The sequence below is a fragment of the Crocodylus porosus genome, unplaced genomic scaffold (assembly GCF_001723895.1).
Source record: "Crocodylus porosus isolate Cpor-Errol unplaced genomic scaffold, CroPor_comp1, whole genome shotgun sequence".
NCBI lineage: Eukaryota > Metazoa > Chordata > Crocodylia > Crocodylidae > Crocodylus > Crocodylus porosus.
The window spans coordinates 12,150,034-12,175,376 of NW_017728909.1; the positions used below are offsets into that span (position 1 = coordinate 12,150,034).

General features: G+C 44.7%; 1 protein-coding gene across 1 annotated transcript in view; it reads left to right on the forward strand.

Moving 5' to 3' along the window:
• Positions 1–568: 568 nt before the first annotated feature.
• Positions 569–25,343, forward strand: part of LOXHD1 (lipoxygenase homology domains 1) — a 193,395-nt gene continuing 168,620 nt past the window's right edge. The window contains exons 1-4 of the mRNA XM_019531681.1: positions 569–581; positions 1,709–1,823; positions 15,729–15,809; positions 17,621–17,805. Coding sequence (XP_019387226.1) covers positions 569–581; positions 1,709–1,823; positions 15,729–15,809; positions 17,621–17,805 — 394 coding nt within the window. The remainder of the gene's footprint in view (positions 582–1,708; positions 1,824–15,728; positions 15,810–17,620; positions 17,806–25,343) is intronic.

The following is a 25,343-nucleotide window of genomic DNA, read 5'->3' on the forward strand; positions in this document are numbered from 1 at the left end:
TGGCACTTTGCAACTCTGATCTGGCCCATTTCGACCATCTTGGTCGCCAGCATTTGCTGCCCATAAGGATTTGGTGGTAAACCAGCTGCTGTTTTCTTATTCAACCACGTGTCTCCTTTCTCATGGGCTAAGGCTGTGAAAGCACTGCTTTCCCTTTTTGCAGAGTGATGGCATGTGAATCCTACTGTTGCCCAACATGGGCAGTCCTGATGAAGGCTTCTGTTACTTTTTCTGAACACATGCAAGGCAGCTCAACAAGTGGGCAGTAACAAAATATACACTCATTATTAGACCCACACCAACATGAACGCACTATTATTACAGCTGAGAAGACAAGCACTCGGCATCTATGGACTGCAGAGTTAAAGCCTGAAAGCTCAGCCTTTGCTCTGCCTTATGTCTGCTCCTGACGATAATAGTTAATACTGAACATCTCCACCTTGCAGCTGTTTTAAATCCAGAAAAGACTGTTCGATCTCTTAACTTGTCCGGTGTAACTGAACCCATAGCATGTCATCCTGTCACTCTTGTACTGAGCAATATGTTTGCCTAAAATATATTATCCAGAATGGCGCTCAGTCGTGAGTCAAAGAAGCATAAAAATACAGAATCCTGTTCCATTGGTTAATTATCCCCACTGTTAAAATTTGTGTCTAATTTCTCATTTCAATTTGCCTGGCTGTAACTTTCAGTAATTAGTACCTGTCATGTCTTTCTCTGCTAGATTGAAAAAGGCCTCTAAGTATCCTGCGTTTTCTTTCCATGAAAGCATAGATATGCTGTAATGATGTCGATTCACAGTCTTCTTAAACTAAACAGATCAAGCTCTTCAATATTCCTACAACGTCATTATTTCCAGCCTTCAAATACTTTTCCTAGCTTTTGTTTATGTTCTCTCCATTTTTTTAGGATCATTTTTACAATGTGGATACCATGTATAGATGTAGCCTGCCCACTTTCCCCCTATTTTCCCTATTGCATCCAAGCATTGCTGTAGCCTTTTTGCACCAGCATCACCCTACGACTACATGTTCAGTTGCTTGTTCTTTCTGACCCCTTAACATTTTTGGCATCGTTGATGTCATGGATACAATTTCCCAGTCTCTATGCATGACCTACAGTCTAGGTTCCTAGATGCATGACCATGTGTTTGATTGTATTAAAGTTAGTTTTGTTGGAATGGGTCCAGATCGCTCCGGATGGCTGCTCAGACTTCGGTGTTCTTTGCCGTTTTAATTTGAGTGAAATCAGGTTTTCTGGGTTTAGTCGCTTCTTTGCATCAGGCTAACTGAGATCTCATTGCACTGCTTGGACCTGCGTGTTAATCAAAATGGTTCCATCAGGGTGGCTTAAACACTGTGAAAATCCACCTGTTGTATAGCATCTGCAAATGACACACATCGAAGTGCACATAATCGCACAGAACGTTTTGGGGGGGTGCAAACTCTGTCCTAGTTCAGTTGGATGTAGGTAATTTCAGTCTGACTGTTTCCAGCAATTTTAGTTGGGCTTGATATTATTTACTTCTTGGTCTATCCTGCAGTGATTCTATTCTGCCTGCGAACCAGATTCACTTCAATGGTAGGTGAAAAGATCCCTGAATGTAGTTCGTATTTCACTTTAGGCTGGTCAAGCCCTGGTGGATCCTTTAAAGGTAAGATAGAGGGATTTTTTCTGTTGTCCTGATCTTCCTTTTCTTCTCCCACAGTTTATGAGGTAGTGACTGTGACGGGAGATGTGCGGGGAGCAGGAACCGATGCTAATGTCTTTGTTACTCTCTTTGGAGAGTTAGGGATTACTCCGAAGACTCATCTCACCAGCAAGTGAGTACCAGAGGGACTTTGATAATCCTAAAGCTGAGCTGCATAATTACATTGCCCTTTTGTTGAAATCATACAATGTTTCGCCAGCAGATTCAGGTAGAACAAGGCCAAAGGCGTTCAGGCGCTGCAAGGGAAATGCTGGCTTATGCTATGAGAATAGACACCATCCTATTTATCAGGTGTACCACACATTAGCCCCGCATCCTCCCGGAGTGCCACTCCGATCCCTTTCTTCTGCCCAATTTGCTGCTTTGCTTTCTGTTCCCTGCTCTGTGCGCCCTGCCCAAAATCCAGCTCTGCTTTCTGTTTCTTGTCCTACGCTCCCTGCCTGATCTCCTGCTCTGCCATCCTGCCCTGTCTGCTGCTGTGCTGCACATCCCTTCCCTGATCTGCGCCATGCTGCGCACTGAGGCTGCCCGAGGCGCTCATGCCACAGGTTGGCCACCCCTATGATATATGAGATATTCCTGGCTCTAGTGCCCTACAAACCTACATTGCTTGCTATGTGTAAAGTTGTACAGACCATGTGCTGTAAGCCCCATGTGAACTCTCAGCTGTCACCTATGCTCCTAAGAAATGAAAGTGCTCAATCAGTTGTACCCATTACCAAGCAGGTTTGGGCACTGTCTGTGGGCAGTGCCTAGAGCTCTTTCACATGCAGATCTGAACAGCCTCCCTTGGCTAGTAAGATATATGCCCTGGCCCATTCACTACAGTATAAGAATTAATGAAGCCAACATTAGGCTAAAGTTAGGCTTCTGGCTTTGTATTTAGATACCTGAGCATCAGTGGCCTAGTTTCTAGAGACATTAACCACCCCCCTAGAGCTGCATACTAATGACCAGGAATTTGAAGCACCTACAGTCATAAAAGATCTATGTTTTGGGTGCAGGGATGACTGCAGGGGCTGGGCCAGCAGTGACAGTGGTCACCATTTGTGTATCCAGGGCTAGTGCCATGGTCACCCACCACTAATTACACTACTGAGTACCCAGCACCCTTGGACATGGAGCCACTTTTATTTAGGTGCCTAAACATGGATAAAGGAGCCTCATTTTACCCACAAAAGTGAAAATATGTTGTCCTGCACATTTTTAAAGTGATGGCCCCGAACATGTCTATACAGGCAGGAATGTAAATGCTGAACACCAGGCTGAGTTATAAAGGCAAGTTATTTAGATGATGCTTGTGACTGCTGCAAACTGAGACTTAATGGTTCAGGAAAGCATGGGCCAGACCATCAATGGAGCCAGTTTATATCAGCCGAGATTTTGGCCTTGTGTCAAAAGCATTTCTAAAGACAGCTAGTTCTTCGTTTAAAAAATCTGCCTGTTTCTCTTCCTGAGGACTGGCACCAGTCTGGGGAAGGCTGGGGGACATTGTTGAGGAGGTACTAAGAAAATCAAGGGATGCATCACAGGGCTTCAGATGCCACAACAGGCTGTTATCTTGCAGTAAAAAAAGTATATGCATTTCTCCTTATGGCACAGGAAGAAAAGAAAAAGCGGCCAACTTGTAGCAATGACATTTTTATTTTAAATATGTGCTGCTTTCCCTTAGCCTGCCTTGCATCTTACTGCCTCTTTTTCTGAGAGGAGAAAAACCTCGCGTTAGAGGAAATCCAGGGATAGCTTATTGGTTTTGAAAGTATCTTTGATTTGCGTAAGAAAATAAGGCCGGGCTTGAAAGATGTGTGTTGCCGATGTCGGCCTGTGCATTACAGAACTGCTAGGCATATTCTTGGTTTTTCCACATGCAGATGCACATGGTGTCACAGGCAAAATTGCTCTCAACAGTGTAGAGACTATTTATATAATAAAAAAGAAAATAAAGAAACCATCCTACTACTAGCAGTAGTTATTTGCATTGCTCAATCTCTCCAGTTTGACATTAAAGCTCCATTTCTTCTGGATGTTGAACAAGTATTACAGGCACTATCTTGGGCGTTTATACATGTGCTCTGGGAGTGGGTGGGGGCACTTTAATTAGAGCAGCTTTGAAAGCTGCTCTAATTAAAGCACCCAGAATGTCTCATGTATCAGCATCCCTGTGCTTAAAAACGGTGGCAGGGTCACTTTAACTAAAGCTCATTTGATGAGCTTTAGTTAAAGCACCCCTGCCACCATTTTTAAGCATAGGGTTACTGATACACAAGGCGCTGGAGGCTGCTGGAGCATGGTACTTATCACACTTCAGCAGACTGGATTAATCGAGCCTGCTCCGTTGCGCTGCAATTACAGTGCATCAGAGCAACCCTGCTGCTTTTGTATAAGCGCCCCTTAATTAAAGCCAGGGACCGAAGGGGGCCTCTCCAAGCTAAAAGCACAAGCGGCTACAGCTTGAGCTAAAGAACCGAGGTTCTTTAAGTGGAGCTGTAACAGATCTGTCTCCTTCACAGAGTGGGGGACCAGCGAGCAACACAGGAGCATAGTGAGTGACAGACCTGTCTCTGAAGAGCTCAGACTCTATAAAGAGATCAAATAAATGGCAGGGGAGCAAAAGAAGCACAGGCCATGTCTACATGAGATGCTGACTGCCCTGTATGTGGCTCATTACAACTGCGCAGTAGCGTTGCATGGCACGAAGCATGATGCGATGTTACTGCACAGTAGTAATGAGCTACTGCAGTCAGCATCACCAAAAAGCCGTTCGGCGAAGCTGCTGGGCAGTGACTCTGGTTACCGCGTAGTGATTTGTGTATAAAAGTACTAGATGACTGCGCAGTCAGCGTCTCATGTAGACGCGGCCACAGAGGCATAAACCGATCTGCCCAGACCTTCTGTCCTCCAGGCTAGAGCAAGGCCTTGGTAGAAAACAAGAGTAGGTCCCCCTCACCCCTGGAATCTGCCAGCACCCCCGTCTCTTGTTGTGCTTGTGGTGTTTAAATGTTATTGAAAATGTGCTTCAGAAGATATTAACCCTCTGTTAATGTCATACGGTAACTTCACATTTTCTCCATTTCTACAGCACCGACAGGAGGTACCTGCAACTATTTTAAATTTTACCCTCAAAAGAGCTTCTCTTCCCAGTGAAGCAACTCAAACATGAGACTCTGTAAAGAAAATGATATGGGAATGGTAAAGAAAATACATGAAATTTCAGACCTGTTTGCCATATTGGATATTCTAAAATCGGAGCTGGCCCTGAGGATTTTTAGTATTGCAACCATCATCACCAACAGCGGTGAGAACTTGCTGCCTATGCATTTATGTCAGACAAAACAAACCAACCCCCTCAATTATGTAGCTCTTTTATCCATAGACCTCAAAGTACTTCACTTATTAGGGATCACCTCCCCAGTTTACACACAGGGAAACTGAGGCACAGGGTAGCAATGTGACTTTTTTCCCCAAGATAACACGGCAGATCAGTAGTAGATCTGGAAATATAACTCATGTCTCCCTATTCCAGTCTAAAGCTTTGGCCACTAAGTACCACTGCTTTAAGAGAGCTTCACTCCTATCTGCCTATAATAACTACAAGGCCATTAAAGGTTTTTCATTTCGATGGTTTTTAGTTCTGGTCAGCATTTAGGTGAAAAAGTCCTTGAGAGGCACCAGAGCGCTGTCTTACCGGTGACCTTAGCAAAAATAACACCCCCCCACTTTTTTTTAAATGCTGCACTCCTTTTTGAGGTGCAGTCAGGATACCCCAGTGATTGTTTGTGGTTATTTGTTAATCAGCTGTGATCATAGCTGATTTACAAGTTGCATAGGTCCTCTTTGCGGACACTCTTGTTAATTATTTTTTCCTTCCAGCCACATGAGCACTGTTTCTTGGGGGGAAAAAAAAGAACACAGTAGCTTATCACAGCAACAGAAGAAACTTATACAAGCATTTTACTGGTTGCTGTTTTCAGCCTTGTCCTTGCTATTGAGGAAAGCAGAGGGCTAATGTGGTTGGGAAAGGGAATGCGAATTATAGCAAACAAGTGCCTTGTGCAATTGGAGGTTTTTAGACCTGGCCTCCTGAGAGTTGACCATTTCTATCCAGACAATTTTCCACTCATAGTTTCTGAAGCATCAGCTAAAATTTCAGCATCTGTAAGCAAATGCTTGCAGCACAGTGGGTAGTTTATCAAACAAATACAAGAGAACGCTATTCAGGACACAGGTTATTGTCCTGTTGTTTAATTGACTGATCTTTTTTTTTTTTTTTTTCCCCCCCTGACTATGAAGCCAACCAGAGAATACATGGCCTGTCTCCAAATTTTGTTATGCAGCTTTGTGAATATGGCAAAAGGATGGAATCTCATGCATCTTCCAACTAAATGTGTATATAGAGTTCGCCAGTGAAATGACTGCAAATGCATGACATTTTATAGGTACTTGCTTCATGGGATATGATAAGAAGATAAAATACCATGCATTTCCTAAAGACGGTACTACCATTTCAGCTTCTGTTTAGAACAGGTGGTTTTTTTTTTTTCTCCTTTTGTGATTGTGTGCTGGTAGTGAAATACATGACATTTCAGAACTTTTTGTCATGTACAATTATGACAAGGCATGACAAGCTGATGAAATATCATGTGTTTTTAACATTTGCCTGGCAGTAAGGCAATTGTAAAAACACACATGAATTTTCATACTGTCTTGTCATAAGAAACATGCATTCTGGAAACTGAAGCCTGCCAAGTCTAGTGAAAGGGATCTCTTATTTAACCCAAGAATAATCAAGCAGCATCTGCTGTCCTCCATGCATTGGGATGACTTCTCTTTTGTCTTTTCTGCCAGCCCAAAACATTAGTCAATCTGGTGGATTTGGGCTCTGGGGAAGTCCACCGGCCTATGCCGAATTCCAGGCAGCTTGGAGTCAGTAATATAACAGCTCTGAGACCAACAGCCCAAAGCTTCAGCATCAAATAAGTTGTAGCTGGTGTTATGGCAGAGCAGTGGTAGGTAGCTGAAAGGAGGCTGGAGCACCCATAGCCACCTGGCCATTCCCAAATGCAAGGACTCTCACAAGGCCACCCGTTGAGGAACTGCATGGAGCGTGGCACAGCCAAGGAGTAAGGCCAAGAGTTACGTTTCTGTGGCTTCCAAACCTGGTTTGCCCACTGGGGCTGCACAGCTATAGATTCCCAAGGCATTTCTGCGCTGCTGTGAAGTACACCCTGATCGCTCAAAACACTTCCAGAAGTGAGTGTAGTTGCCGGAGGGTGGCCTTGAGCATGCAGCTGGCAGCACTGCAAGGTGCTCCTCTGCCCAAGGTGCCCATTGCCTCCTCTGGTACGGGGCACCAGGAGCGTGTGGGCATGCCCTACCTCATCATGGCACTTGTCAGCATGGCCCAGAGGCAGTATAACATTAGCAGGCCCTCTCCATTGCCTTGCAGAAAATCATGGGTTGCTCCTGCCTTCGAGGCCTCCTATGTCTCTCTTGCAGGCATTGGCCTTGTCCCCAGGGGAGATCGCTGCACCGTGGGTAGAATTGTAAAGGTCCCCCTGAAATTTGAGTCTCAGGTCCTCTTGCTCATGATATCCTGCTTAATGGTGTGTTCTGCTCATGAACTAAGGTCGATGGGATGGGGTAAATAAAAGAGATTGTATAACTTGTTGGAAATGCTGTTCTCGCTAAAACATTCAACGAGCACTTTTGCCCTTGTTCGGTAAGATAAACTAATCTGCTTCTCAATGTCAGTCTTACGCAGTCCTGTTTATGTCAAGCAGAATATCCATCTGTTTCTTCCCCCCCCCCCCAAAAAAAAATTGGGTTAGGAGTTATTACAACTTTAAAAGAAAGACTTGATAAGTAGTAGTATCATGGAGTTTGAAGGACTATGCTCTAGATTTATTTATTTTTAATGTGCTGGGGTTTTTTTGTTTTTTGTTTTTGTTTCTTTAAATCAACAACCTCTTCTACCTGGCCTTGAATTAGTTTCACAGGTTTTTTTTCTCATTCATAATTCAGCTAAACAGAGACAGTTCAGTTCAGGAACATCTACATGTTGGGCCACATCTTCAGCTGATATAAACCACTGTCGCTTTACAGAAGTTTGTAGGGCTGCGCTGAATTACATTAGCAGAAGAGTCTGAGTTGCCATCAGCAGGAATCTATTGTCTAAAGCCTTCAAAAGGATCAGGATTTCATTATCATTTTTATTCAGTGACTCTTAAGATAGATAAAGAAATTACAGGGAAAAGAGGATTGTTAACTTCAACAAATATAGTAATCTAGATTGTAAGAAAAAAATCTTTATTATAAGGAAAAAAACAAGCTATTTGTCATGGCCAGTGAAATGGTTGGATAAAGAGAGGCATGGAAGAAGAAGAGTTTTCCAGAGTTAGGAGGCCCAGAACCAGCGGTGCAAACAAAGGGGTTTCCACCACACATTTCTTTTGATAGCATACTCGGCCTAAGTACAGACGGTCAAAAAGCCGGAGGTAGAATCGAGTCAATCTTTGTCGGTGTCTCTAAGCTGTGTATGTTGGATGGATAATGACCTGAACTCCTGTTCGCTTCTCAGTTGGGAAAGGCAGCCAGATGCCTGCAATGGCCCAGGCCAGAAGACCGGGAGGGTGTGGGGGGTTGCTAGAGCATGCTTCCCAGCCTGTTGGCCATTGCCAAGCCCAGCCAAGCAGGGGCCATCCCCTGTTGGGCCATCCCCAACTTCCTGCCCACCCCTTTTACCCCATCCTCTCAGCTAATGAGCTGCTACAGATCAATGGTGGTATAGGTCAGTGTTTCCAAACCAGTGTGCCGCAGCACAAAAGTGCGCCATCAGAAATGATGTGCTGCGGACTTGTGCCATGGCCATGAGCTACAACAGGTACGATGCCTTAACAGGTGTGCCGTGGGAAAATTTTATTAATACAGGTGTGCCTTGGGCTGGAAAAGGTCGGGAAACACTGGTGTAGAGGAGAGCACGGTTAGGAGTTGGTGAATAGTCTACATTGGTTAAAAAAAAAAAAAGACAGAAAAAGGAAGTTGTCTCTCTCTAGCCCTAAATGTATAACCCTATGAAGGGTAGCGGGAAGAATGGGATTTCACCCTCTGGTTATACGGGTGTGTTGTTACTCATAAGCGCATCCTGCTTGGCTCCTGGGGAGAGGAGATGCACGCTTCTGCACTTTTACCCTGTACTTGTTACTATTTTAAAGTAGAAATAAACTTTTTTAAATGTCTCCCCCCCCCCCAGTTTTTTGTTAACCGAGAGCTAAGATAGCCCAGAAAAACTGATATATCAGTTTGCTTAAAGCTGCAGAGTTAAACACAAACAGCTAGGAAATGTCAGGTGTGAAATGGCCCTTGCAACTTGATTTTGGGCCCATTTTGGGCACGCAGTTAAAAAAAGCCTCATAGACTGCTTACAACTGTGTGCGTGGGGGGGAAACTTTCATCTCGACACTGCACCCCCTTCCCTGGGCACAGCACATGCTTAGAAGAGCAATCGCATCTGTTTGACCCGACTTGCCCAGTGTCTGTATAACTCATGCACTTCAGTGGGGCTTTCTGGGGCTTTCATCTAATAACTGAATCAGCTATTAGATAAAAGCTCTGCAGAAGTGTGTGAGCTGTACAGATGCTAGGTAAACCAGGTCAAATTGACACAATTCCTCCTCTGGTAAAGTGCTGTTTTTTGGTTCTCCCCACCCATGTCTGTCAGCAGCCATAAAGCACATGAGCAGCAATTGTGGGAAAAGCCAATCTCAGTCCTTGAAGGCCTGGGATACTCTCAACAGAAAGACTTATAACCTACCGAATGAAGTCTTGAAGGAGCATGTGCACAAGGTGTGTAACTTGGTCAAGTGGAGAGGTTTTTTCATGGGGTATACTATAAGGCACGCTACCAATAAAAACAGAGCCCCCCCCTTGCCAAAGTTCAAGTCCCTTCTCCAAGCATAGAAGTGCTCAAGCTTCTTATCAAAATGGTTGCAAGGGTATTTAAACATAGGGATAATCACATATTTTGCAGTAATCTCACACTCCAAAATGATTGAAGCTCTTTTTTTGAAACTGTCTTTTGAAGAATCCAGCCTGAGGCTAGTGCGCAAAAGGGACATTTTGACCCATGCGGTTAAAGTTTGGTACTTATGAGCAATTGATAACATGATCTTAAATAATGGAGGTGTTGAGCCACCTCAAGCAGAGGAGTTACCAGCTCTACTTATGTTTTCTGCTATGAATAATACTAGTGTACTAATGTACAAATCACACAAGACCACCACTATTGACAAATCCCTTCCCCCTTAGAATATGGAAATAATGACCTAGATTTAACACCCAAATAGTTTATTATGTAGTTCACACATGCATTTCATAACAGCCTTGTCAGGAAAATTCATGACAAATATTATAAGAACCTTAACTTTTCCATGTAAACCTTATGCATATTTAAGCACCAGCTTGTGTGTCATGGTTGAGGTTGCTAGAATGCATTTTGCATGCAACTGGTAAACAGGAACTGCTAAATTCAAGAGACGTTTGGACATCTATCTTGCTGGGATCCTATGACCCCTGCTGAGGGGGCTGGACTCGATGATCTTCCGAGGTCCCTTCCAGCCCTGATGTCTACGAATCTATAAAACACATTATATGTTACTTTTAAGTCATCATTTCAGTGCCTTGGAATTGTGGTCTCTAACCTTTTTAAGCACAAGATCACTTTTTGAAATAAAGTGCAACCCAGGATCTACCTCCACCCCACGCACAGATCAAGGGGGCACATGCCCCCCAGGCCTCCATCGAGGTGCGCGCGATGGTGGGAGCCCCCCCGCAGCACTGAATGAGCCACCTGGGCTCTGATTGTCCCACCACCTGGCCCGGCCAGGTCCCCACTCATAGGGTTACCAAATTTCCAGTACCAAAAAAGAGGACACTTGTGGGTAGGAGAGGTGAAAGCGGGGGTGGGGGAGAGGAGAAGAGGGAGGGGTATATGATTGGGGGGGCAGTGATACACCTGTGCCCTGTCTCTGCCCCTCACTCCCAACCTGCATCCCTCTGCCCCCTAGCCCTGCCGGTGCCCCTCACTCCCGACCTGCAGCTATGCCCCCCATACCTGCCACCCATGTAGTGTGTGTGTGCATGGACACGCACACAGACACACAAACAAACAATCAAACAATCTGTATCTCTTACCTGGGAACAATTTGCTGGGGCCTGTGTGCAGACCATGTGACCCCCAACAGCCAGTCACCTTGCCTGCTGCTCCCAGCCCCAAGCAGCTAGCTTGGGAAAGCAGAGGCAAAGCAAAAGCCCCAGCATTTGCTATCATTTCGAAAACCTGCCCGGACACAACGACAGGGAGCCAAAAAAGAGGACATGTCTGGGAAAACCCGGATGCTACGTGTGTGCACGTGCCCATGCTCAGGCCCCCCAGACTGAGACTGACCATTAGAGGTGCCGTGATTGACCAGTCGATCGTGATCTACCTGTCGGTGACTACTGCCTTGGACAGCTTAGGAGTAAATGAATCACACTTTTGTGTGCAAGCTCATACCTGCAGCCAGATAGCAATTTGACCTGGTGGCACTCTTTCTTTGGCCCGTAGGCCCAGCCATTCCCTTTTACCACCCGTCAACTGGTGCAACTATTTCTAAGATCTATTTTGCACCTGGATTTAGAGTTGAATTCTTGTGTTTGCTCTTGCAGAACAGCTTCAGGAGTTGAACTGGCTTTTTAAACTGATCCTTAGCGAGTCCATTGCTGGTGATAAAACAGTCTTTGAACTGTCAGAGATTTGGCCTAGTGCTGGGCTATTGTGATTATTATTGATTACTGGCAGCCATCTTCTTTCTATGGACTCACCCAGCTTAACTGCAAGGAATTGCAAGCAATTGAGTGTGCCCATTACATCATTGTGCAAGAGGCAGGCACCAGTGTTTTTATGCTTTGTTTAACCAATTTGCCAGGACCTTGCCATCTGATAGCAGATTACTAAGAGCAAAGGGAATATAATGTCCTTGTTTCATGAACACTTGCAGTTGGTGTGCTTTTCAGCTGGTAATTTTCCCATCTGGAGTATTTTCCGATGTGTCTCTGCCTTCTGCAGTACTTTCAGCAGATTTCTGATTTGTCGTGATTTTGTCAGCAGAATGACAACAAGCTTGGCAGAAGATCTGAAGGCCAATTTGTCTGGGTTATTTATCCCTCACAGAAGCATATTAATGACAGCACTGTAGGCGACAAGGAGAAAATTGTGTTGGGGGAAAAAGGGTTGGGTTTTTTTAGCCAGCCATTAGCTAAGTCAGAGTAACAAACATATATTGCAACTGGAGGAAGCACAGTGCTTACCTGTATCAGCCAACGTGTGAGAAAACTACACCTGCCTTGTCCTCATTAGGATTTCACCGTGTGTTAGCTAACAAATGATTTAAGGAGCACTTTTTTTTCCTCTGGCCTTCACTGTGATCAGTCTTACTAGACCCAGGATTTTCTAGCTTCAGTTTCTGGTTCTTCTAAAACAGCAGTAGCAACAATCAAAATACCAAAATCCATGTTAAATAGATATACCACTAAAACAATAACATCTCAAGGATAATCCTAAAGGAGCATCTTTTTAATCTCCCCCAAAGTAATGTTTTTATTGCACTTGCTTGTGACCTTTCAGACATGATCTCCAAATACCTTTACAGATTGTTCAGTGTGGGCATGCCATATGGCTTAGGAATTTCAATGTGCAGCTTGCATTGCCAGGTAACACGCCCCATAAATATTGCCAAAATGATAATTATCCTGGTTTTTGCTTTCCCTTCAGAGATAACTTCATTCAGTTTATTTCATTAACACTAAAGACTTGTTAGGCTCTATTCTTAAGCCTACCAATTTTTGCAAATGGGTCCTAAGATTTCCTTATGATCCTAAAGCCTCATCAGATATATTTGCTGAATATATTATTTATGGTGACTTATCCACTTAGCTCTAGATTGTATAGCCTGCTACCTACAGAAATGCACTGTATTACCTATATGACAAACCATTGCCAGAAACACATATAAATGACCTGACCTGAAACCTAATCCTGTTAGTTCCTCTTAATTCAAGATAAGAATTAACATTTCGAGAGAAATTATGCAAGATACATGTCAGATGCTAACCAGTAGGTGTACCTAAAACCTCACTATGTTTCAAGCTTTGGGTCTTAGCAAGGTACAGCTGGAGTTTCTAGTTCAGGTGTTTTGTACTTTATTTATCACCAGAGGCTGGGTAGTTCCAGTTCCCCTGACTATGTTTCCTGTGATATCAAGCTCCTTATAATAACAGGTCCAAAACTGTTCTAGTTTAAATGCATCTATAGCAGACGCCATCTGTAACACCCCTCTTCCTTTTTTGTTGCAACCTATGGAAATAGTTCACTGGTTGGATCTCTTTTTACCCTAGTGATTGTGCTGTATTTGAGCAACACTAATAACAAGAACTTGAGCTTTTTCCCCCAAACCATGCAGTTTTTCCCCCTTGCTGTTGCACGTGCAGTCCAAGACTTTTCATGCTCGTTCAGTTTTGCCTGCAGCTTGCCAAGGGTACTCTCCAAAAGTTTGCCTCCCGGCTGCAGACGCAATTCCAAATCCCTTCCTGAACTCACTTGTTCAAGACCCGTAATGCATACGCTCTGCAGTTGTTCAAGGCAGTGATTGCCGACATGTGCTCTTTGCTGTTTGATTATTGAGTTTTCTCTCTGCGTCTTGAAACCACAGTGTCGTGCCAGTGTTATGAGCATAATGCTAGAAATCGAAACCACATGTAAACTTAATACAGTATTCAAACACTTAGAATTGTCATGTGAGTGCCATAAACCTGCAGCACACAAAATTAGTGTACTAAAAGCTTTTGGATAATTAGCTGCCGTTAATACCTCTACATCATCCCTGTAGTACTTTGGATAATCTGCAATGGTGCACTGATCTCCAGGGTACAAGCAGGGAGAAACCGCTGTCATTACAATGTTCACTCAAGCTTGGCAAACTAATTGCCTTGCACTTGCTCACTGTTTTTAGTTTGACAGCCAAGTTGTGGATGAGGAAAGCTTGACTGGATTTAATTGCTTCTTGCCAAAGCTTTCTGACAAGGTTAACTGTTTTAGCCTCTTTATGTAGTAACAATTGTTCTAGCACAGCATGAGCAATGTTGCTTCTCGGGGTGTAAGCCACACGTGTATTTGCACAATACAAAAAGACAAGCTTTAAACAAAGGCAGGAGCATATCGCAAACACGCAGAAAACAGATCTGAGCAAAGCTGGACACTGGTGCTCACATTATTACTATTCGAGCCGCTTGTTGCTGCAGCGTGGCTATGCTCCTATGTGGTGGCTTCTTGTTTTTGAAATGTGACTTCTGTTTTCTGTATACTCTTATTTGTGTTAGTGTTTGCAAGTCCTGCTAGAGACCGGGTCTTACCTTTGCCATGCCAAGAACTTAAGAGAGAAATCTTGCCTGGAAGTTGAAGTGTGGATGGGGGAAACAAGCTCAGAAGGATGAATGGATTTGGCTGAAGACACGCCATGGCAGAATTGGGAAGAGAACCGAGAACAGAGCCTGTGACTCCCACACCAGTATCTTACACACTTGATTATACTGGGCACGTCTACACAAGATGCTTAATGTGCAGAAGACTATTTCTACTGCACTTCAGCATGGCGGGCAAAGCCCGTGCTAATGTGCAGTAGTTTTAGTTTAATGCACAGTAGTATCACAACCCCCCCCACAACTTTCATCTGTGCTAATGTGCAGCAGCACCGATTATGGCTCATTATGTTAGTACCTGTCATTACAGGTATTAAACTTAATGCGCCATAATTACAGCACATTAATGAGCGTGTAGACATGCCCACTGTATTCTACATATACCTACAAAATGCTTCGGGTACCTAATATTTTAGAAATGAAGAAGTGTCCTACAGACTAATTCAGACTCCTGTATGGGACAGGAAAGTGGTGCAGGAATGTAGCAGTGGTTACTTCTTTAAAGTCTTTTTATGTCAGAAGAAGGTGGCAAGACTTCCATCTTCCACTTGCTTCCTCTCTTATTCCCTGAGTTCCAGAATAGCACCATCTGCCAGAGTAGTTCTGGGCCGTGGAGTTCATTCAAAACACACTCCTTGCTCCATTCTTGTTCTGATGTAGGAGACGTGTTGAGAAAAGCAGAGGAAACCTTTCAAATAAGGAGCAGCCCTCTGCAACTGTGGAGCAGAGAAATGGGTCAAGGTTCTACAAGGCAACCGACAAGGAGGTACAAAGGACTGGGTTCACCAGTGTTGTCTACCTTGTAGAGCAGCAAGGCTGGGGTCCAGTGAGATGCCTTAGCAGTCAGAAGTTGCATAAATGACTACCCAAAGGGCGAGGGAAGGAAGAGCCATGCCCCAGCATCAACGATATAGTGTATTCTACATCCGTTCAGGTAGTTTTAGGTGAATTCAAGAACAGGAGAAGAGGAAATGTCCAAAAAAATATTTAAAAAAACCTCCTTCGATGTTATGTCTAAGTGGTGGTGCCTGAGGAAATTATTTTTTGTTATTTCCGAAAGCCATTTGCAAAGTTGCAAAACATCCCTCTCTGTAGGGATGTACTGCAGCTCTTCATTATAATAAAAAGTGTTTTTTTGGTTTGTTTGGGGGTTTATTGGAGCAAGGAGGGAGGGCAGTGGGGAAGATATGGAATGTGACCCAAGGTTTGCATCCACTTGGGCTAACGTTGCATTTCTTCCAAAGTTCGTATACCGGTTTCTGGGGAAAAGTTGTCAGACCTGTCAAAATGGGAGGGTGGAAAAAGGATCAGTTGGTTTTTAATCCCAGGACATAAGACTGTTCAGAGCTTTTAACAGGAATGAAGACATTGAAAAGCAGGTTAGCCCAATGGCAGACAATGATAATTCTTCATTATTAAACCCTGATCCTCAATGGATCTCTGACAGTGCATTTGCTGACACAGTAACTATCTGCTTAATATGGCCTTTGATGTATGTACATTGCAGGAGTCGAAGTGCTTTTGAGAGGACCAAAACAGATGTGTTCCGAATAAAAACCTACAACGTTGGACAAATAAAGAAAATAAGGTATGAAAGTAACATGACTGTCTCTAGACACAGTAGGCGCATCTACACATGCAATTAATGTGAGGAAATAAACTCTGGCACATTTCACACTGGAATTTATTGCTCCCAGGCACTGGTTTTTGCATGTGTGCCCAGGACCACAGCATACTGAGCTGGACTGGAGCAGCCTCGGTTGCAGGGGGCCCTGGGCATCAGCCTGCCAGCCAAGGGCTGCTCTGACCTGGCTCAGCATGCTGCAGAGGGGCTGCCGAGGGTGCAAGGCTGCTCCAGTGCAGGGCTAATAGGCAGGCAGGCCCCACTCTGAAGCACCCTCATGCCCCAGCCAGCAATGCATCTACATGTGCATTGCTGCCGAGTAAAGAACTTGTGTTGACAAGTACTATCCTAGTTTACTGTGGCCTAATAAGGCCACATGTGTAGACAACTGAAACTTTACTGTGGAGCTAATTAGGCAGCTCTGCAGCGAACATCTCATGTAGACACGCTTAGTATAGCAAGATGCTTATCTAGTGCTGGCCGGCCATGATGGTTGGGATTGAGGATCAGCTTCCAATTGTGCCACTGCCAGCAGAGAACCTGGGCACAGATTTGCAAGTGTTGGATGTGGGGAGTCGATTGACACCCACTTGGCACTTATGAACCCACAGGCTCCCTGGGTCCTGGCGAACCTTTAAAAGCCATGTGTAGAGCTGGGGGCTGCACCCTCAGTTTTTAAAGATCCCAGTGATCCAGGACTTTTGAAGCCACGTGTGAAGCCCAGTTGCATGTGCATTTTTCTGATGTCCTGGTGCATGGGGACCCAGGGATTAGGAGGCCTCTCCCTGATCCCAGGGTCTTGGCATGTTGGGACCTTTGAAAGTCCATGCGTGGAGCTGAGCTGCAAGTATGGTTTTTAGACAGCCGTGACATGTAGAGGCCCTGGAATTAAATATCTTGCCCCACAGCCCCTGCAGGGATTAGAGAACAAGGCAGGAAAGGTGAATGGGAACAGGGATTGCCAGGTTCCCCATGGGATTGCTCCTGAGCAACCTGCTTCTTGATAGCTTATTTTTACCATAGACTGTGGAACATCTTTGTGGCACCATAAATCATGCATGCACATGAGGCACATGTAGCATGTTACTATTTATGGTGAAAATACCACATTAATGTGACATAACATGTGCCAGGGGGCCTACTTACACCTGTAGCTTTTGTCTCAGTGAAGTAATTGGGTTTGGTGTATGACTTGCTGTAACACAAATAACAGCTATCATAATAACTATGTTTAATCAATGCCAGAATGATCTGAATGAAATTAAACATTACAGGGGAAAAGAATAAGAAATGAAGTGGAAGAAACAAAGATTGATGTAGACAAAGTAAGAAAATGAGAGAGGTGAATGAGGCAGCATAAAAGGGGAAGGAATAACATGGGTGCTAATTATGTAGATAATTTAAATGTTTATATATATGATTACATGTTTCTGTGAACCTCTGTGTGTGTGTGTGGATGAAGGGTTGTAGGGGTGGGTGTATATTTAGATATGGATTTGTATGTGTGTATGTGAATATGTACATGTATTTTTATGAACAGATGCGCATGTGTTCACACACACATACACACATGCACACAGGCACCTTTTTCTTAAATGATAGGTTGTGACGTTATTAAACAACAAATGCAGGGCCACGAAGTGTGAGAGATTTGAGTACGTAGGCCATTGCAATAAGTTCATTTACGCTTAATGTAAATGAATACCGGAACCTGTCAGAATCAAACGAACCGATCCCAACCAGCCCATGCGTTTTGTTCCTCCTCTGTGCCATAGAATTGAGCATGACAACACCGGAATGAATGCAAGCTGGTTCCTTGACCGTGTGATAGTGACTGACATGAACAGACCTCACCTCCGGTTTTACTTTCCTTGCAACAACTGGCTGAGCAAGGATGAGGGAGACAGACAGTTCACCAGAGATCTGGTCGCCACCCTGAACCCTATGGACATGCCCAAAAGTAAGTGTTTCATGATAAAACGGAGCTACCTGGTTCCTAATCAGTAGAGGACCAAGTCCAACCCAACCCAAGTATGTCTCATCTGAAGAGAAAGCGGTCTCAGTTCTGTGTCTGAATGCGAAATATTTTGAGATGATGGTAGCATTGTATATTAGGATCCCAGCTCATTCTCTGGAACTTGACACCAGTGTGCCAGTGCTTTGTGAAGTACTGTGTATGATACCATTACTCAACTGGTGCCTGTTTTGCAGAGTGTTTTAAGCTAATGATGTTGAAAGGGGGGCAGCAAAGCTTGCAAATCATACGTGTACTTCCGGTGCACAAACCATGTGATGATGCATATCAGTAACGTGAGTGGCGACATGACCCGATATCAAGATGTGAAAGCTGAGCCTGCAAATAAACTTGCATTTCATTTCAGGCAGCTCAATGGTAACAAACTTGAGTTTTCTTACCCCACCCCAGGAATATACCAGCTCTGTTAATGATCCAGTTTGGGGCATGTAGAATACAAAGTAGTTGTTCATCATCACACACTGCTTAGAGGGAAGGCAAATTATTTGGGTAGTGTCTGTGTGGGTTGGGAAGGGAATCATGTACTTCTGTTACCTGACATTTCTTCCGTGGATAATGAGAGGATTTGTTGCATCAGTGCTTTCAATGTGGCTTCTGTGTTGGTTTCCTGATATAAAAAACTGGCATAATTCTTACACTTACCAAGTGTTTTGCGATCCTCTGTTGATAGAGGGTGTATAATGGCAAAGTATTACTGTTAAGATTTTACCTGATCTGTGCTGATGAAGGTAACATTTTTCATGCCGTTGTCACGATACTAGTCTCAAATTGTTATTCTTCATTTGTTTTCATTAATGAGGTGTCTCTTTCTAAGGCAGTTTTCATGAATACAAGATATAGAAGGTATCATTTAATGCTCTTTTTGGTGTGTGTGTATTAAAAAAATTCACATGAAGCATGAATTGTCATAGGAATGAGGCTACCTCTGGAGGTGCTCAGCCAGAAATCCATCCAACTAGTCCATTGTTGGACGGTTTTACTCTTCTGTATCCCATTTAGACTGTGACACAGAAGAGTTAATGATACTTTTGAGGGACTGGGGAAAGTATTATATAATTCACAGCTGTACACTGTCAAAGCTAGGTCCCTCAGTGGGAAAACCCACTGGTCAAATGATTTCTCAGTGGATCCTTTAAATGGCACACCTGCTTTTGAGGTTGGGGGTTTTTTTGGTTCATTTTTAAGTGTTATTGCTTCTTTCTGGATGAGTTGATTCAATTTCCTTTGTATTGTATCACACCCTTTTTAGAGACCTGTTTCCCACTATGTGTTGTCTCACACACCCAACAGGGAAAGAAAAAGGTCGTGGCCCAGATCCTCAGCTGCTGTGAATTAACATAGCTTCACTGAAATTACAGAATCAGGGTTGGAAGGAACTTCAAGGGTTTTCTAGTCCAAGCTCCTATACAGATGCAGTAGTCACTATTCTTAAATTAGCTAAGATAGATACTCATTACGTGGCCAACATTGCTTTTCACTGGATAAAGAGGCTGGCCCTATGCCCTTATCATTCTGATGAAGCAGTTGTGAATATGGACTGGCCAATGACATCGTGTTGGCGCTGTAAGTGGAGAAAGAATCATAGGATGATAGAAAACAGAGCCTGCAGGGATCTCACAGTTTCATCTTGTTCATTCCCCTGCTCAAGGCAGGATCATCCATGACTAAACCATCCCAGCCAAGTGTCTGTCCAGCCTGCCTCTGAAAACTTCCAATGCTTGGCCACCCTCCTAATCTCCAGCCTAAGTTTTCCCTGCTGCAGCTTGAGGACAATGTGCCTAGTTCTGTCCCTTACAGCCACAGAGAAAAGCTCATCTCCATCCTCTCTGTAATATCACTTCAGGTATTTCTGAAGACTGTTATCAAATCCCCCTCAGTCTTCTCTTTTCCAGACTAAATAACCATATTTCTTTGAGTCTTTCCTTATAAGTCATGCCTCCCAGGACTGCAGCCTAGCCACTCATTCCCTGGTCTGCATTTGTGCATGCCATTGTTATGTCCCAAGTACAGGACTTTGCGCTTGTCCTCGTTGACTCTCATCTAACTGATTTCAGACAGTTTCTCCAGTCTGTCAAGGTCATTGTGGATCCTAGCCCTGCCCTCCAGAGTGTCTGCAGCTCCATGTAGCTCAGTGTCATCTGTAAATTTGCTAAGTGAGTCAGCTAGGGTCAAAGGATCCCAGCAATGTAAGCATCCAAGTGTTTCTTGAATGAGTCCAGAGTAGGTGCCTGCACCACTTCTGGAGGGAGTCTATTCCAGACCTTGGGGGCTTGAACAGTATAGAAATTTTTCCTTATGTCCAACCTAAAAAAAGTCATGGAGGAGTTTGACCATAAGTTGGTCCTTATTATCCTTTGGGGCGCTCTGGTGAACAGATGTTCCCCCAGATCCTGATGCGCATCCTTTACATACGTACATAATTATAATATTAAACAATACTGGACCCAGGAGAGACAGCTAGAGAACCCCACTTGACATCTGCCAATTAGACATTAAGTAATTGAAAACTGCTTATTAAACATGATGATCCAACCAGTTATTTATCCATCTTACAGCGGTCTAGCCCAGTAGTTCTAAACTTCATTGGACTCAAGGCACCTCTCCATAACATTTATGAATTGAGCAGCACCTAGTTTCAAAACATAATGTATATATTACAGTGCTTACCTACTTGCAGAGGGGTTGGGCAGTGGGGTGGAGGATCATCCAGGTAGGCATAAGCCTGAGACTGCATTTATCTGTTTAGCTTATCTGCTTATCTCCCTACCCTTCACTTATCTCCTCAAACCCCCCAGCACCCTTGCAAGGATCTGATGGCACCTCAGGATGCTGCCCCCAGGTTGAGAGTCATTGATTTAGTTCAGCGGTTCCCAAACTCTGACAGGTTGCACACCACCAATTTAAAAAGATGCAGTCTTAAGTACCACCAGCAAATGTTTCACACACATAGGTGACAGACTATGTATTAAAACAACATCAAAACCTTTAGCAATCATAAAACATTGTTTTATCAGTTACGGTAGCCACATAAAACTACTGTAAATTGGAAAAAAGACAGTGTAAACTTACCCATCCGGAGATGCTTTGGGGGATGTCTTCAATGGGTCTTGTGGCAGAAAGCCACCTTGGTTTCTCCCCAAAATCTTTGCCCTGTGACAATGTGATAAAATCTCTGCCCTGTGACAATTTGATTAGGATGGGCCCAGCAGAGGAGACACACTCTTACCCTATCTCTTTAGGTCACCTGAGCTGGCTACAATCCTGAGGGAGGGGGGAAACCTGCTCCCTTTGCCTATGTGACTGGTATCACCTACCTGGGTGAGGGGCATCTACCTGGTGGGCTGAAGTCTGTCCGGCAACTAGTGATGTATTTCAAATTGGTTGGCCGACAGCCAACCGGAGCTGGCCTCCACTGGGCCAGGTGAATGAGGTCACAGGGGCTATATAAGTTAAGACTGCCCGGACGAGGGGGCAGCAGCCATGTGGGGGACTCAGAGGAGCTTTACCATCTGAAACTGGCTCTCTCCCCCAAAACTCATGAGCTAGGAACGGCCTGCCTCCAGAGGGAAACTTCACCTGCCTTTGGAAGATGCTTGTGAGTAAGCTACTCGAGATCTGGGTAGATATCTAGCTGGCAGTAACTCAGATGCGTGATCAAAAGGCTACCTCAGCCAGACTGTTTGCTCTTTAGGATTTCTAGGATATTGCTCAATCTCGTACCCTATTTTCACCCTACCCCTGTAATCAATAAAGTTCTTCTTTGTGACCGGTGTGGGAAACTTATTGAGGGGTGGGTCTAAATTATGCCTAAGAGACCCCTTATGTCTGCAGACTAAGGGAGACTTTCCTTTTTGCCCCCAACTTGGGGAAGTGCCCCAAGTGCCTGTACTGGGTCAAGTACCCGTAGGACTTTAGGCCTGTGTTTTCCCAAGGACACAGGGCCAAGAATGAGTCCCTTCTCAGGGTGGTGGCGGCTACGTTACCCCCAGGCTAGCGGGTGTGCTCCAGGAAGGGGGTCTGCCGGACGTGAGGCGCCCCTAGGGAGGCATTCGGAGCCTGGAAGGTGGTCGGGCGCAGGGAGGTGTGCGGCTCAACTCAGGAGCGCCCCCTACTGGCCTGCCACAGGTCTGACTGCCTAGTCCCACAGTCCACATGTGAGGCAGAGGAACAGAAAAGGCAGCATCTCGGCGTGAAGTGAACTGAGGCACTTGGGGAGCCCTGGACAGCACTGGGAACTCAGGTGGGTCCCATGAGCCTCACTCAGACCTGGCACCATCTGCTGTTCCCCTCTCCTTTCCCCACCCCATGTCCAGGGGGAAGACAGCCCCGGCCCTGGTCAATCCCAACATCTGTTCAGCTTCTCCTGGGCTCTGCCCTTTCCCATTCCTGCAGCTGCCTGTGACATCTAGTATTGGCCCAGCGCAGTGTAGGAAAGTCCCTGCAGGTGCCGCTTTCCAGAGACCCCCTATTGTGCACCCCAAATCACTGTGAGACTGACCCGCCCTGGCGGCATGGGGGGGACCACAGAGCTCCTCTTCCCTGAGCCTGTGCAAGACTTGGGGCTGGGAGGTGGTTTGCTGTGGAGCTTCACGGTCTGAAAAACTCCTGGGCTTCAAAATCAGGACCCTTTAACATGTACCACTGATAAGTTGTCTGCGTACCACTGGTGGTACGCATACCACATATTGGGAACTGCTGGTCTAGCCTGTATTTTCTTAGCTTCTTGATGAGTTCAAGATTCAAGACCTCAGACCTTGCTAAAGTCAAGTTATATCACATCCACTTGCTCCTTCTCATCTGCAGAACCTGTTGATATATCACAAAAGACAATCAGGTTGGTCAGGCATGACTTATCTTGGTGAGTCCTCACTGGCTGTTCCTGATCCCCTTGTTCTCCACTACGTGCTGTGTGTCTCCTTCACTATCTTTGCTACCAGCTGCACTAGTCATCTGGTAGCTGCCCCTGTTTGTGAAGGCTAAGTAAAAAAGTAGGTTTTTAATACTGCAGCCTCCTTTGCATCATCCTTAACTTGACTGCCTTCTGCATTTCAAAAGGGACCTGTAGTTTCCCTGGTCCTCTTCTTTTTGACATACTTGTAGAAACCTTTTTCATTGCTTTTTATGTCTGTAGCCAGCTACATCTCAGATTATTCCTTGGCCTTCCTGATTTTCTCCTTGCATGCCCATTCAGTTCTCTTATACTCTACCCTAGTACTGTGACAACATTTCCAGTTTTTATTGGATCCTTGTTTGAGTATCAGTGCACTGAAGAGCTTGCTGTCTAACCAGGCTGGTCAGCTTCCCATTCTTCTGTAGATCAGGATAGCTTACTCCTGGACCCTTAAGAGGGTCTCCTTAAAGTACAGCCAGCTCTTCTGGACTCCTTTTCCCTTCAGACTTGCCTCCCAGTGGATCCTGTCCACTGGGTCCCTGAGTTTGTTAAATTCTGCTTTCCTGAAGTCCTGTGTCCCTCTGTTTTTCTCCTTCCTTCAGGATCTTGAACTCCATCATTTTAGGGCAACTTTCACCCAAGATATTTTCCACCTGCACATTCTCGGGATGTGAATGCCATGTTCCTTTTCTTAAAGAGTTTGCAATGAAAGCGGAAGGAAAGACGTGTCTTCCAAAATCCTTGCCGTTGTCTCCTCTGTTTAGCTTGCTTTAGCTGCTAGAAAGCTATTTTTGACCTTCTGCAGCAGGAAAGCTACACAATTGTCCGGACAAATGTGGGGAACTGGCTGCCTTCCAGAGACATGGGTGAAGGGCTGGATGTCTGCCAGGCGTCAGGTATGAATTTGTAACAGAAGAGGACCCGCTCCGCTGTCTTAAGTTGCGGCTCCCCTTGAACCATAATTAATGATGGAGAAACATTCACAGGCTGCTGAGGTGAACCATCGACCACAAATGTAAATGTACCTGAATTTATTTTGCTTCCTCTGAATCCATAATGGTCTGAAATGAGATTGTGATAGGACTTTCCTGATACATGCAAGCTGCTTGCCCTAAAGCTCCCCCCACCGCCCCTCTTTACAACTCTTAAATGGTGAAAACAGGCATTTCACCTTGGCACACTCGTGTTTTCCATGCTGCTAGGCAAATGAATAATGTGCTCAGGTGATTTTGGGGGTGTTGGTTGTGCTCAGGTGATTTTGTGTACCTGTGCTTAAAGATTAATGATTCCCAAATCTGTGTTCTGATTGGCTGCGTTCAAAATCGGCATTCTTGTTTCCCTTCTGGTCTCGTTTCTTGTCATACTTGGTATCCAAATTCCCTTCCTCCCTTTCTCTCTGTTTGCTTTTGCACAATTGGATGCCTCCAATAGTCTTTGAAGACTGCTAGCTGCTTCCCATTGTCATGATTAATTTTCCCGTCATGAATACACAAATGACTGCTAAGAGGTTCAGGTTTTTTTATGGAGTGTGAGAGACCTGGAACTGTGATGGGGAGATTGTGACTTTTGCAGACGGGGAGTTTGTGACTTGTCTTTCTATAGAGGCTTTGCCCTTCACCTGACTCCTCTGTGCTTTATGTCATCTGCTTGTTACAGCCTTAACCCACACATGCTATTCCTTGACTTGCGGAGCTGTTCATTCTGGACGGAAAGCTGTTCATTCTGGACTGAACTTGCTCCCAGGCAGAGATTTGCACACCATTTCATCCTCAGAACAGGACTGGCCAAATCAGTTGGCAGGCCATGTTGCCCATCAGCTCCCAAGTGGTTAATGCTGCTGCTATTCACACCAGTCATTAACTGCAGCTGATTGAAAACACTAAATTTAGCAGCAGGAAAAGGCTGTGTGAGAGGGTACCTACCTCCAACAGCTGTGTTAATCCACTGGGTGCTGGCTGGGCTGACCCAGCAACTCTGACAGCTGTGGTAAGAAGACCCACAGGCTGAATGACCCACCTCCAGGTGCTGGATGTTACCCCTGGGCCATGTGTTTGATACGCTTGTATTTGATGAGTAAAAAAATGATTAACAACAGATCTCAAAATGTAAACAATGGGGAGACATCAGTAAATGGAGCCATTACTGGCAGGATCCTTCAAGGATCACTTCTTCGACCAGTACAGTTTAGCACATTGATCAATAGCCTGGATGATCTTTGCTTGTACAGATGCAGATGGTATCAAGATCGACAGGGTAGAAGTGCTGAGGAGGAACGTTACAAAAGGGATGTGGATCGATGGATAAATGGCCATGATTCTCAAAATGTGTTTTAATACAGCCAAGGGCAAGCTAATACATCTGGGAACTGCAAATACAGAATATGCCTACAGGATGAGAGCCTGTACCTTGGAAAGCAGATATACAGAAAAGGATGTAGCAGTCATCAGAAATGTTACTTTGACCTGAGCTCCCACTGCAATATATCTAAAAGGGCTAAAAAGATTCCTGGATGCATAGAAAGGAGCAAAGCAAATGAAAAAAGGAGAGTGATGTTGACTTTGTACACAGTATT